This window comes from Loxodonta africana, chromosome 19, assembly GCF_030014295.1.
Source record: "Loxodonta africana isolate mLoxAfr1 chromosome 19, mLoxAfr1.hap2, whole genome shotgun sequence".
Taxonomy (NCBI): domain Eukaryota; kingdom Metazoa; phylum Chordata; class Mammalia; order Proboscidea; family Elephantidae; genus Loxodonta; species Loxodonta africana.
In genome coordinates, this window is record NC_087360.1 from 58022813 (window position 1) to 58036587 (window position 13775).

At 40.9% G+C, this 13775-nt stretch overlaps 2 protein-coding genes across 8 annotated transcripts in view; one reads left to right on the forward strand and one right to left on the reverse strand.

The window, feature by feature from the left end:
* Nucleotides 1-614: 614 nt before the first annotated feature.
* Nucleotides 615-13623, reverse strand: SMIM19 (small integral membrane protein 19). 3 transcript variants are annotated; one of them, XM_064272777.1, is made up of 5 exons: nt 13512-13623; nt 9115-9254; nt 6972-7096; nt 3002-3099; nt 615-1224 (listed from the first exon to the last, which is right to left on the reverse strand). In XM_064272777.1, exons 2-4 carry the CDS (start codon nt 9246-9248, stop codon nt 3032-3034), a joined length of 327 nt encoding a protein of 108 aa, XP_064128847.1. In that variant the 5' UTR covers nt 9249-9254; nt 13512-13623; the 3' UTR covers nt 615-1224; nt 3002-3031. The 3 variants fall into 3 exon arrangements, with proteins under 3 accessions (XP_064128847.1, XP_064128846.1, XP_064128845.1); XM_064272776.1 differs by lacking the exon at nt 615-1224 and adding an exon at nt 1347-2422; XM_064272775.1 differs by lacking the exon at nt 615-1224 and having other exon boundaries at nt 1347-3099.
* SLC20A2 (solute carrier family 20 member 2) overlaps nt 13566-13775 on the forward strand; it is a 116912-nt gene continuing 116702 nt past the window's right edge. Inside the window, exon 1 of one of the 5 annotated variants that reach the window (XM_064272771.1) lies at nt 13566-13679. The gene's annotated coding sequence lies outside the window, so the exon portion shown is untranslated. The other 4 variants (XM_064272772.1, XM_064272770.1, XM_064272769.1 and 1 more) reach the window with 4 other exon arrangements.

Here is a 13775-nt window from a genome sequence, read left to right on the forward strand (position 1 = left end):
GAGCAGGGCTTTGAACCGGTTGATTTGGGTTTAAGCCCCTGCTGAGAACTGACATTTCTAACAAGTTCCCAAGCAATGCTAACGCTGCTGGTCAGGGACCAGTTCTGAGAACTACCAGTACAACTCAACAGCAATGGGTTTCGTTTGGTTTTGGTACTAGTAAGAGCAGTGGTTCTCAAAATTTATCACAATTAAGAATCACCTGGGGATCATGTTAAACTGTAAATTTTGATTCAGTGTATCTGGGGTGGAAATACAAATTCTCAGCAGGGTTTCGAACTGGAACGGACTGGTTCAAAGCTCTGGAGATAAACCAAGTGCCATGTTTATTTCCAATTAGTTTTCTGGCACCCAGTCCCATTCTAATGTTGCTATGAGAATAGAATGGTCTATAGAAAAGAATGGAAACCCTGGTGGCACCGTGGTTAAGTGCTACGGCTGCTAACCTAAAAGTCGGCAGTTCAAATCCACCAGGCACTCCTTGGAAACTCTATGGGGCAGTTCTACTCCGTCCTATAGGGTCACTATGAGTCAGAATCAACCTGATGGCAATGTTTTTTTTTTTTTTTTTCTTATAAAAAAGAATCACCATGTGGCTAGCACAAAGTATATGCTCCATAACTGCTGAATGAATAATTTGGCTCTGAAGTCCCTTCTAATTACATTTTCTAGATTAAATTTATTCTTATATCATCTTCATATCTGAAACTATTTTTATTACCCCTATTTTACCTTTTATTTCTACTCAATACTTTAAAATATTTGACCTTACAGAAATTTTACCATAGACCCTACATTTCATTTTCTGATGATATCATATAAATAACTCAACCTGAAATAGTATGAGGTCCACAGCAAACATCTGTGCCCTTTGGAGGCTAACTTCTTCCCTTAGTGCAGCTGCCTGGCATCAGCTAAACTTCCAATTATTTAACACACTCAAGCTGTGTACCAATAGAGGCTGACCAGCGCTCATGACTGAATGTCTTATGCATTAAAGAGAAATGAGGAAAAGAACACAAGCAGTTTATTAGTCATTGCATTTTTTCTTCCAAAAATAGTTCCACTGAATCCTTAGAAGCAGGACAATCAGCTGGTGTCACTTTGAAGTGTGGCTGCAGGGCTTCCACCCCTTGTCCAGCTCAGCTGTTGAAGCAGTGAGGAAACTTCAAAGCCAGACTTGCTGTTTCTGCCAGTGGGGTGCCTGTGATTCCCATCAGTTAGCTTTAGAGAAAAAAGGGGGAGGAATTCGTTCTCTCTCACTTGCCAAGGTTTGATGCTCACCAAACTACCTACCAGTTTTTAGTCATGACTGTCTCTATCTACTGGACACAAATAACACAATATTTCACCATGTGATTTGTATTTATTTATGAACATTATTTTTACAAATGAGCTGAGAGACAGTTTATGTAATTTGTCCAGATTGTGTCCTATGTCAGTGATAAGTAGAGCACTTCTCTTGATTCAATTCTCTTCAGAGAAATATGCAGTTCTCCTAAGCAAAGCAAAGTTTCAGACTGTTTGCTTGCTATCCTGCCCCTCATCCCAGATTACACGTTTACAATCCTTTAGCCAGTTTTTTATTCCAGGTATAGGTGGTGCAATAAAACTCATCTGTGAGTTAAGAAAGACTTACTCTATTTGGTTAACAACTTATCTCGTATAATACATACATTTTTGAATGATAGAATTAAAACATAAAAAAATAAAAGCAATTTTCCTGAATGATTTTATTTGGTCTAAACCTGAATTTTATCACTTAAAATTTATATTCTTTATTTCAAAATTATAAAGGGAAAAGGGAATAAGACTTGCAATGATTATTAACCCTTAAAAGAATAGCTTGGATTCAAAAGCAAGTTTTTAAAAAAAAGTTATATGGATAATTGAACTTCCACACCACTGCCTTCAACCAGTCTATATTTAAATAAATGTGAAAAATGCTGTAAAAACATTGCATTGTACAGTACAACATGGGGTACAAGATATGGGGGCCTCAGGGAAGCTTATTATACAGAAAACGCATAAGTAACCAGAGCAAAATATTAAACAGTGATAGTAATACGGCTGGAAAGCAAGTCGCCAACATCAAAATAGAGATGTCCATTTATACAACAGCATGGCCCTAGGACAGCCTCAAGAAGATCCATCTGGTGGAAATAAAACTGGGGGAAAAAAGCAAGGTAGCTCCTGTGAATATACTTGTTGTTAGCTACCAATGAGTTGATGCTGACTCATAGTGACCCATGCATACGGAGTAGAATGGCTCCATAGGGTTTTCAACGCTGTGACGTCTCAGAAACAAATTGCCAAGCCTGTCTTCTAAGGCACCTCTGGGTGTGTTTGAATCTCCACCTTTCGGCTAGTAGTCAAGCACTTAAAAGTCTGCGCCATCCAGGGACCCAGCCATAGAAAGCTTCTAAAATGAGCAGAATGGGATGGATCATGAAGCAGAAAAGACAGTCTATGGTGCAAGTTCTGAGAAAGTCAGGATAGTCAGTTCAATTAAAGGGGAGTTAACATGGCAGGAAGAACATCAATTAGCCATCGTTCGTATTACATTTACCACACAATATAATCCAAGAAGTTATCCCAATGACTGGATTTTTATTTTTGAATTTTGCAAAAATTTTCATATCAAGCTGGCCTAAGTGCTGGAATTCTCACTTCCAAAGATGAGTTTTCCTACTTGACTCATTGTATCCTGAAAACAATCAAAGCTCTTTACAAGGTATGATCACCTGTCTTTGGTTGTTTTTTATGTTCCTAGGCATGGGCAGGTTGTGTGTTTTGGAACCTCTGAGCCATTTTTATTTGTGTAACAAATGACTCAATGATTCAATTGAAAAAAAAAAAAAAAACACAAAACCACGTACACAAAAAAAAAATTGGGAAAAGTCCTAAGTAAAATAAATTTATGGGGCCAGAAGTTTTTAAAAAATGCTGTTTGTGATTTAAAAGAAAGAATTAGCAGCGTGCTACTGCACCGGTTACCCACAACTATTTCTGTCGCTCATTTTCTGCGATTTCATTCCAATGAGAGCCGCACACTGTCGGCTTGGGTCTGTTGTGGCTGCTGATAGTCATACTTCCTCGCTGTGAAAAGAAAACAAACAAGAAGACATAAGAAGTAATAAAACTGCAAGATAAATTATTAGCTAACAGTAAATCACAATCATGACTCTCAGTGAAGAATTAGTCTCACATTAAACAATTTTATTTCTTTATAAGAAAGTTATTATTCTTTGTGATTTTCTAATTTCTCCACACTGCTGATAACCATTTTCGAATGTTTCACAGACTATTTTTTTGGGACATATCAGGATTATTTAACCCATTAGAGCTCTAAAATACAGAGTAATCATTAATTATGCCATTAAAATTAAATGACTGTTCTATAATTTCCTTCTTTCTCACTCTCTATCTCAAGTGAAAAATAACACTTTTATCAACACTATAAGGACTTTGACTGTATTTTCACTTACAAACATTAAGAAACTTATTATTGAACAAAAATATCATTAATGTAAACTAGATAAGCAATTCTGTATTCTTCTGGTACTTCTAAAAAATGTGTTGAAGAAAAACTGAATTAGTCTGAAACTACAGAAATACACCTAACTCCTCACTTATCAACTATCTTGTTATCCAACATTTCTCATTTACATCAATAATAAAAAATCTACTATCTATCTGTTTTGCACATTAATGACGTACGTCTGGCAGTAACGAATGCTGAGGTGTGAGGTGAGAGTAACACTGAATATGATGGTATGGGTTATGTGTCAGCTTGCCTGGGCCATGATTCTCAGTGGTTTGGCAGTTGTGTAATGATGTGGTCATCTTCCATTTTTGCATAACACTGATTTCTACCCTAACCATGTCAATAAGTGAGAAGTGAGTGTGTGGAGCTAAAATCTTGGTGAATGTCATCCACTGCTTAGCTTAAAAACTTCCAACCTCTTACTTAGCTTTTTAATAGCCAGAAGAGAGATGCTATTTGTTTATGCTACTCAGGGTGGGTCCAAATTTTGTGAGGTCTAAAGCCGTGGAGGTGCAGTGGTTAAGAGCTATCGCTACTAACCAAAAGGTTAGCAGTTTGAATCAACTAACTGCTCCTTTAAAACCCATGGGGCAGTTCTACTTTGTCCTATAGGGTCGCCATGAGTCGGAATCGACTCAACGCCAGTGGGTTTAATTACAGAGCCCTGGTGGTGCAGTGTTTATGAGCTATGTCTGCTAACCAAAAGGATGGCAGTTCTAACCCACCAGCCACTCCTTGGAAACCCTATGGGGCAGTTCTATTCTGTCCTATAGGGTTGTTATGAGTTGGAATCAACTTGACAGCAATGGGGGTTTTTAAAGCTTGTATCAGGAGCCCTGGTGGTGCAGTGATTAATGTGCTTGGCTGCTAACCAAAAGGTTGGTGGTTCAAACCCAGCAGCTGCTCCATGGGAGAAAGATATGGCAGTCTGCTTCCATAAAGATTTATGGCCTTGGGAATCCTATGGGGTCACTATGAGTTGGAATTGACTCAATGGCAGTGAGTTTGGGTTTTTTTTTTCCTTTAATGCTTATTTAATTTTGGGAGTACTCTCCAAGAGAAAGAATTTTGTTTCCTGTTTCCTCTTGAACCACCAGACTTTGTCAGGAATGGTCTAGTATGTTGGAATGCATTAAATATGCAAATCCATGCATATATTCACTGCTTCTAAGAATGACTCCCTATCGATGTCAACATCCTAATCCATCTTCCATCGCAAATGGGAATATCCTAATCCATCTTCCATCGCAAATGGGCCGTTGAAGATGTGATTAAGGTAACAATTTTGAGACGGGAGGTTATCCTGGATTATCTGGGTGGGCCCAGCCTAAGCACATGGGACTTTAAAATCAGACAACCTTTCCCTGCTGAGTTCAGAAAGAGAGAGAGATGTGAATACGGAAAAATAGTTAGAAAGATGCAATGCTGCTAGCTCTGAAGATGGAGGAAGGGGCCACGAGTCCAGGAATACAGTCCACTTCTAGAAACTGGAAAAAAGAAATGGATTCTACCCTACAGCTTCGAGAAACACAACCCTACTGACACCTTGATTTTAGCCCAGTGAGGCCCTTGTAGAATTTCTAATCTACAGAACTTAAGATAATAAATTTATGTTGTTTTAAGCCACTTAGTTTGTGGTAACTGGTTACAGCAGCAACAGAAAACTAACACTCGATAAACACAGGAATTTTGATAAATCTTATTTTATGCCATTCCCATAAAAAAAAAAAATTCATATGGTGGGTTTATAATTGTATATGGTATATTACTGAGTATACTACTGATGAAAGCTAACTTCTGTTTTGACTAAGCATTGATGAGAACTTAATTCTTATAATTTTCCATATGAACTTCTGGCTCTCTCTATTTGTTTAGAATACTGAAGTTTTATTCCTTATTTTAAATTGGTTAACACATGCACGTGGTACAAAATGCCAAAACAACAAAAGGGTCAACAGTGAAAAGCATATCTCCCTCTTACCCAGTCGGTCCCACAGCTGCCTACCCAGCTCCCTTCCCCAAAGGAACCTCTGTTGTCAATTCTTAGGATAAAATTTATGCCGAGCAATTTATTTTTCAGGTTTTACTTGTTTGATACATATATATTTTTATTCTACTTTTCACCTCAAGTTCCACTCCCCTGGGGATATGCACCAGTTAACATTTTCCTGACCATCCTTTCGTGCTTCTTTCTATGCATACGTGTGTGCATGTACCTGTGAACATGTGTGCAAGCGCACACAAAATTTTATCTAGAGGGATTACAGAGTACATGGTTTCACTGTGGACACCTTTCTTTAAAAAATGTCCAGTTTTTTTTTTTTCCTTAAACCCCACACCGCCCCCACCAAGGTAACCAATGCTAATAACCTAGCGTGTTATTCTTTGATGTCCCCTTCCATGCTTGCATAATTATATAAAACCAAACCCACTGCCGTCTGGTTGATTGTGAGTCATAGTGTAATTATACGGAACGTTTATATTATGTGTCGATAAGCGATGTTTTGGTCATTTCATTTTACAACAGTGGCATCCTAATATACATATTACTGCATTCTTACTAACAATACACCATGGAAAACACCTCATTCTTTTAAAAGGTGGCATGAAGAGCTATGGTTAGATGTGCAATGGACTCTGGCTCTGTACATTTTAAACTGTTTCTTCTCCACTATCTACATGCTCCCAGTGCTCCGTACTACAAAAAAAAAAAAAAAAAAAAAACTCGTACTACAGGACACATTAATACTGATATGACCTCTGGCCTTACCCCTTCATGTCACAATGCCGTATTTCTGGAAGTCACCTCTATACTGTTTTGGCTCGCAGTAGTTGTAATAGGAGTAACTGCAAACCCCATAAATACAGACCATCAAATCCACACTAAACATAGCTCCCACTCAACTTCTCCTTAGCCAAATCCCCCAAATTCTTTCAGCCACTTCAATGCCTCCTGACACAAGAAGTATAAAAAGGGGGAGAATGGAATAGGAAGAGATAGCAGTCTTAACCGATTATAGTTAAAACAGCTGATTTTGCAAAATTTAATTTGTATTAGAAATTATAAAATTTACAGAAAAAATTTTACAAAAATATGATCACGTGACCACACTGCTAGGATCCTTCTCAGGGTCTTAAAGGCTCTGTACAAGCAAAGGGTCCTGAAGCATTGACTTCATGGTAAATCTGCCTTTGCTGGTAAAAAAAAAAAAAAAGTACAAAGTTTTCCTTACTATTTCTTATAACCTTTTGCTAATTGGATTCGATTCCAGAAAATCTATTTTAAATATGCTTACGTTTTTTTTTTTATGTTTACGGGGCAGTTCTACTCCGTCCTATAGGGTTGCTATGTGATGGTATCGACTCGACGGCAATGGGTTTGGTTTTGGTTTTATGTATCCAGTTCAGCGCAGGATATACTTACAAATAGAATGCATTTCCAGTTGCTGTCTTAAACGAATTTTGCTTATGGTGTCATAGAAGTTGGGTTCTGACAAAGTTTCTGCTGTAGGCGGCACACTGAATATCCTCATGATTTTTCTTTTATTCCTAAAATACAAAACCAATGCAGAATTGAGATTTGTATTAATGTCTACGGGACTGCAATATCCTCAAGATCGTAGTCATCAGGAGCTACATTAAAAGGGCCTAAATGACAATAAGCCCATCTCCTATTTGGTCTTTGTGACATGCTTCTTTGGCTCAAGTATTCTTTCTTTCACTGAAAAGTTTGAGGATGATCAGGACACTTCCATTTAATACAAGGTGAAGTACCCCCACTGTGCCTTTCTCCTATCCTCCCCACCCCCTTGAAAAGCCAAATAGTATCTGGAAAAATGCACACACACACACAAATCTGATTTTTCGTCCCCCTCATGTCATCTAAATAAAGCTAAATTACTGAGTTAGTGATTAAACGGAAATTCAGTAGACCTTAATTTTGGAAAATAATGAATAAGCATATTTCTTAAATACAATAGCATGACCTTAACGGGGCCATCTTGTTAAAATTAAAGAACAGTGTGCCTCTGCTTTTAAAAACGGGAGGTGGGGAGGAAGAGTTGCTATTTTCAGTGCTGTTACCTGTAAATGAGTCAGTGATGATACTGGAGCCCTCGCTCGCCCACCCCTAGAGTCTAGGCAGTCAGCGGTACAGCTGCCCAGGAGTCACGTTGCCGAGAAGGACAAGCATGCATGTCTGAGAGCAGGTGCAGGTCTGAACTATTCCCCAAGTCAAACAAATTATTTTTGGATTACCAGTTATTTTTAACTATTTAACCTTTTTACCTTGATTGAAGACACGCTGAACAATACAGCTGTAACCAGAAGTAACTCAGTCCAACTAACACTGCTTCTTCCTTTTCAAAGCATTTCCGCTTCCCCCTCCCCACCCCTTTTTAAAAACTCTACTCCAGGGAAAGGAGCCAGGGGGTGTAGAAGGGAGTAGTTGAATTAAGCTACAACATCTGGAGTTAAGGCAGCTGTGGCTCACTGGCTCGGGAAATATTTATTGTGGATTTACACTACCTTGCACGCCAGGGACACAAAGGTAAAGACATGGTTCTTGTTCTCAAGTGAAACCAGTCTGAAAAAAGCTACATATTGTATGATTCCGATTCTATGACACTGCGGAAAAAGGAAAACTACAGAGATGATGATGGTGGCCAGAGGTTCTGGGGGTAGGGGAAAGGATGGGCAGGTGGGGCACAGGGCATTTTCAGGGCAATGAGACTATTCTGTGTGATACTGTCATGATGGGCACATGACATTATGCATTTGTTACAGTCTATTTTTTTTTCCAAGTCGATTTTTTGGAATCCATCCAGTTAGATTCCAACTCATGGTGACCTCAAGAGTGTCAGAATAGAACTGTGTTTCATGGGGTTTTCAAAGGCTGATTTTTCCGAAGTGGATTGCCAGGCCTTTTTTCTGAGGTGCCTCGGGTGGACTCAAATCTCCAACCTTTTGGTTAGCAACCTATTATGTTAAGCTCTTGTACCACCCAGGGACTTGGTAAAAACCCATAGGGCTGTACGATTTTTGTTAATAATAATGTATCACAAAGAATGAACCCTGATGTAGACAATGGACATTTGTTAATATTAATAAATTGGTTCATCAGCTGTAACAAATGTACCACAGGAATGCAAGACGGTAACAAGAGAAACAACGTTCAGAGGGAGGAGGCACTCTCGGGGGTATTCTTGGTACATTTTTCTGTAAACCTAAAACTGCTCTCAAAAATAAAGCCTACCAAGGAAAGTGCTCATCTTAGGATGACAGTGAACCAGGCTGTAGGATAAAATTGAGTTATGTTAGAAACGATAGAATTGGGAGTTCAGAGCAGTCGGCGCTGAGAGCGCTGCGCCTAATACGCCTTCATCTCTGAAAGCAACGAGGTTTTAAAAGCCAAACCTTGGCCAGTTTAAGTAGACAGTGCTTTTGGAGCAGGAGCAAAAATTCTGATGATACTATTTTCAGTGACTCAATTCAAATTAGAAATAACACACGCAAACGTTGTGAAGGCCCAGTTTCTTATCTACCCTGAGATATACTCTGAAATTTACCTCTTGGCATACATGAAGAGACCAAAACTAACAAGGATCACTATCAAGTAAACGTTGGTGGCTTCATTCCAGGCTTCGTGAACGGTATAATCAATAGAACCATCGTCATCCATCACTCCGTAGCCTCCAGCCATGGGGGTCTGAGAGAGAAAAGACAGGATTGCTTTTAATTACCATACAACCTGTTTCTGTGTGGCTCACAGGCCAAGAGAGGTTTTTACATTTTTTAAAGGGTACATTTTAAATGGTTATACAAGAGTCTACATAATATCTTCAATTTTGCCTCAGCCCAAGAGGCTTAAAATATTTTCAGTTTGGCCCTTTTAAGAAAAAGTTTGCCGACCTCTGGCCAAGATAATCAAGGCATGTAATACAGGTCCATCTATTTTTCACTGAGACATTATATAGTTCCTACATAAGGGTTAAAACTCAGGATTAAAACATAATGTTCCTAAAAGCACACAGACTGAAACATCATTGCGCAATTTCCAAAATGTAACTATGGCCGAGATGAGAGCAAAAGGATACTTGAAAACACAGACTCATACAACTGGCTGTGGTCTGAAGGGAACAGGGTTGCACTCCTGATGACAGCAGCCTTAAAAAAGATGTGCTAGCCAGAACGATGCTCCTCCACTTGCCTCCTAACAGGACTGAAAAACATCAGGGAGCTTTATCTAGCTTGGGCCTATTGGCCAAATTTGGTTCACAGAAGCTATGCGATAAAAAGTTACTTTTTGCTATTTACACAGCTGTGACTTCTATTCAAAGACAAGCATTCTTCCAACTCCCCACAAAAAGTAAGAGTGGTAATAGCAAGTGTATCAAAGAATAGGTTAAAGAGTAATGATTTCATATTTATGTTTGAGAAGTTAATTGAATTTTTCCCTATAAAGTATCTTTCTAGTGTCCCACATAAAAGTCTAAGAAAAATGACCTTACACATGAAAGAAATCCAGAAGTGTTGTTTTAGACTCTAGAAAAAGGAGAGACTGAGCAAATAATAGCTGATAACTATACTGTAATTTCTAAGAATAAAGTCATTTTCTAATACCAAGAAATAAATATATCTGGAACGTCCAATAAGTTGTTTTGCCACTTTTTTTTGTCCCCTAGACTGCCTACAGCAATAAAGGCATTGCAGAAATCTTCACACTAAAATTATCTTGTGGTGTCCTGTAAGCCTCCAAAATGGGTCATCCATGTGGATTTAGCCCAGAAAGATAATAAATACGAATTAAGGGCAGACTCTGTTTTCTTTCTTATAGCTTGCCTCCGTACAAAATGAATGAAATTTCTCCAGAGGTCAGCTCCTAAGCCAGGTGACACGTTTTCTCCTTTCTGACATCTAAAGTCTTTGTCAGAAGTTTGGAGACATGCTGTAGTCATTTAGAATTAAGTGAATATCATGATGGTATTTAACTTAAACTCTTAACATTGAGGGTAAGAGCAATTCATCTAACTGGTGTCTGAGGAATATAAAGATTGGTCTTGTGAAAATGAGCCAGGAACAATAAAAATAGCACTTGATATTATAAAAATGTGTAAATATAATATCTAAATGTTAGACTATACCCAGTTCCTAGATATTGAAGACTGGCTATGGATTTTTTTTTTTTTGGAAAGAGAGGGAAGGCATGGGGGGATTTGGTATATTCACAGTTTCAAGTCTTAAAACTGAACTCTGAGCCTCTCTGAATGTCACATGGCTGATGGTTTAAGTCAACAGCCTACTTTAGAAATGGAAACTTCTGGAAGCCCAGAGACTATAATTGTCTTTACGATTTATGGAATCTTGTACATTGTCAGTGCCAAATGTAAAGTAACGACGACAGCATATGGCAAAGACAGATGGCTCTAGATGTCTGATTTGAGGTGTTGCAGAAGGCCCTGGACAACGATTTGGCAAAGGTTGTAGCTTTCAGGACTGGGAGTCATTCACAAATTGGGGAGGAAACAGGGAACAATATAGCAACGACCCCTAGAACATCTCGCGGATGTCATTCATGTGATAAATTATGAAAGCGTTTCCGGGCTATTGATCACCTGAATGGATCTAAGCCAGGTTACTTTCTTGCTTCAATTTTTCACAAAATTCTGTTCATGTGCCACTCAGTAAATGGTATATATTTACCCAGGGCCTGGCTTCCTCCCGCTACAAAGATGCCACTCTTTAATTACATTTACAGAAGAATCGCTAAGGACTGCTGACCCAGAAAGGTATGCAAGGCCACTACTCTTGCACAGTTCCAGAAACATACACTTGAGTTATTTTCAGTGGCGTAGTTGTGAAAGACTGGCATTAAGGGTAGGCCTTGCCTAAGCAGTCCTTCACGAGGACCAATGCCATGAGTCTGTAAGGCTGCCAGGAATAACGAATGGTCTAGTCCAGAGTCACAGTACAGACGCAAGGCCCACATGTGGCCTGGACTATGACCATGTCCTCCCAGCACACCACCGTCTAAGCAAGTGTACACACGTACGAACCAGCTGAATGGTTCCTGCCTTCTACCATAGCCTGTCTCGAGTACTAAAGCGAAACGCCCAGGGGCATTACAATGATGGTTCATTCCTGGCAAGTTAATGTTTTCAAGTTTACTGACACAGCTAGTCATGTGCTTGGAGTGTCACTGAGGGCTCTTTTAGGAAAACTGACCTTTTTCACATATTTTGTATAAAGTAAGGCTTGAATTACAACTATTTCAGTAAGGCAGTGCTAGGATGAGCTGAATTAAGTCCCAAGTAAACATGGACTTCCAGAGGTAAAGCTGCCAAAATATGATAGCTAGCGCTTGCTTTTAGGTTGATAACTAGGAGACATTTTCTAGGGATCAAGTGACTATCACAAGTTTTAAAATTCGTTTCTTGATTTTGGGTTCCTGTTTAGGTAGTTCCAAAATTGAGCATCGTATCTTAACGCCATTACTTTCTCTCACTTAGATCTTTCCTATTTTCTGTACAGGTTGTTGTTAGGTGCCTTCAAGTTGGTTCCGATCATAGCGACCCTTTGTACAACAGAATGAAATATTGCCCAGTCATGCACCATCCTCACAATCATTGCTATGATTCAGCCCATTGTTGCAGCCACTGTGTCCATCCATCTGTTGAGGGTCTTCCTCTTTTTCGCTGACCCTCTACCAAGCATGTCCTTCTCCAGGGACTGGTTCCACCTGGTAACACGTCCAAAGTACAAGACACAAAGTGTCGCTGTCTTGGTTTCTAAGGAGCATCCTGGCTGTGCTTCCAAGACAGATGTTTGTTCTCTTAGCAGTCCACGGTATATTCAGTATTCTTGGCTCATACACAGCGTCACCAAGAATCGACTAGTGGCAACTTTTTTACAGCTCCTTGGAGCCCTGATAGCGCAGTGGTTAAGAGCTTGGCTGCTAACCAAAAGGCTGGCAGTTTGAATCCACCAGCCGCTCCCTGGAAACCCTACAGGGCAGTTCTACTCTGTCCTATAGGATCGCTATGAGACAGAATCGACTCGATGGCAACACGTTTGGTTTTTTTTTTTTTTAACAGTTCCTTATAACAAAGACCACTGCATACATAAATGTGATTTTGCTTTTCTCAGCCCTCTGAAACACTAAAGAATTGGGCTCCTGATCAGAAAGGTACAAGGTAAAAGGCCCTCAACCAAGAGAAGAAAGGTAATTAACATTTGAGGGCTATGCACTGAGCAGTCCACATATTCATTTAATTTTCAGAACAACCCTGCTGGGAGGCATTAAAATTCCATCTACATAGGAGGCACCGGAAGAGGGGAGATGGAGGAGCAGGAGAAGGCTTAAATAACTTGCCCAAAGTCACGCAGGGTAGGAAGTACAAGAGCTGGGTTGTCACACACACTGACTTACAAACCTGAACTCTTTTCACTATAAAAGTGTCGCCTTTCCGGCTTTGACCCTAATTTTCTAAGACCTGCTCCTCCCGGGAAGAAATCAGGCCGAGCAGGTATAAAACATAACCCTCTCTCAGGAAGCAGCCACGGGCAGGCGCCTTCACAACTGCCTGGAGATCGTACACATTTCCGCCACTCGATGGTTGCAAGGGATTGAATCCCAACACACTCCTGCTAAACCCAGACAGCCCGGGGCCGTCTCGCCCCCCGCCTGCGTTGCAGACGGGGCTGTTTCCGCTGTTCTGTGCGCATTTCTGGAACTCGGAGCCTCCCAGTTTCAAACGACCTTGAGAGGCTACAGGCAAAGGGCTACCAGGGGAAAAGGCCGCACAGCCCCGAGCTGGGGGCGCGGAGACCCGCGGGCAGGCCCGGCCCCTCTGCTCCCCGGCGAGTCCAGGGGCGGGGCGGCAGCGGCGCGCGATCGGAGGCGGGGCCCGGGTGTGACGCGGGCCCGCCGGGGGCCGGGGAGGCGCGGGGACGCGGTGGCACTCACGCTGCTCGCTCCGGAGGCGGCACGTGGCCAGCGCGGCTCCGCTCCGGGGCCCTTTCTCCCCGCGTCGGAGCCGGGCACGCGGGAGCCGGTTACCGAGCGGACTCAGGCGACCTCTGCCTTCGTCATTTCCTGCCGGCCCGTCAGTTTCCGGATGGAACGAAGAGCCAGGTCTTTTTTTTTTTTTTTTTTCCTCCCCTTTTCAGTTTTGAACAGGAGAGACGCTGCGACGGCCCCGGTGCCGCCCCCGGGCGTGTGAGTGGAGGC

Bases quoted from the DNA above. Each gene is read 5' to 3' on its own strand.
- SMIM19 (XM_064272777.1), bottom strand. From the start codon at position 9,248: ATGGCTGGAGGCTACGGAGTGATGGATGACGATGGTTCTATTGATTAT. The intron at 7,097-9,114 runs GTAAATTTCAGA...TTTGTATTTTAG, and splicing joins CTCTTCATGTATGCCAAGAG to GAATAAAAGAAAAATCATGA. The intron at 3,100-6,971 runs GTAAGTATATCC...TTCTTTTCACAG, and splicing joins ACTGGAAATGCATTCTATTT to CGAGGAAGTATGACTATCAG.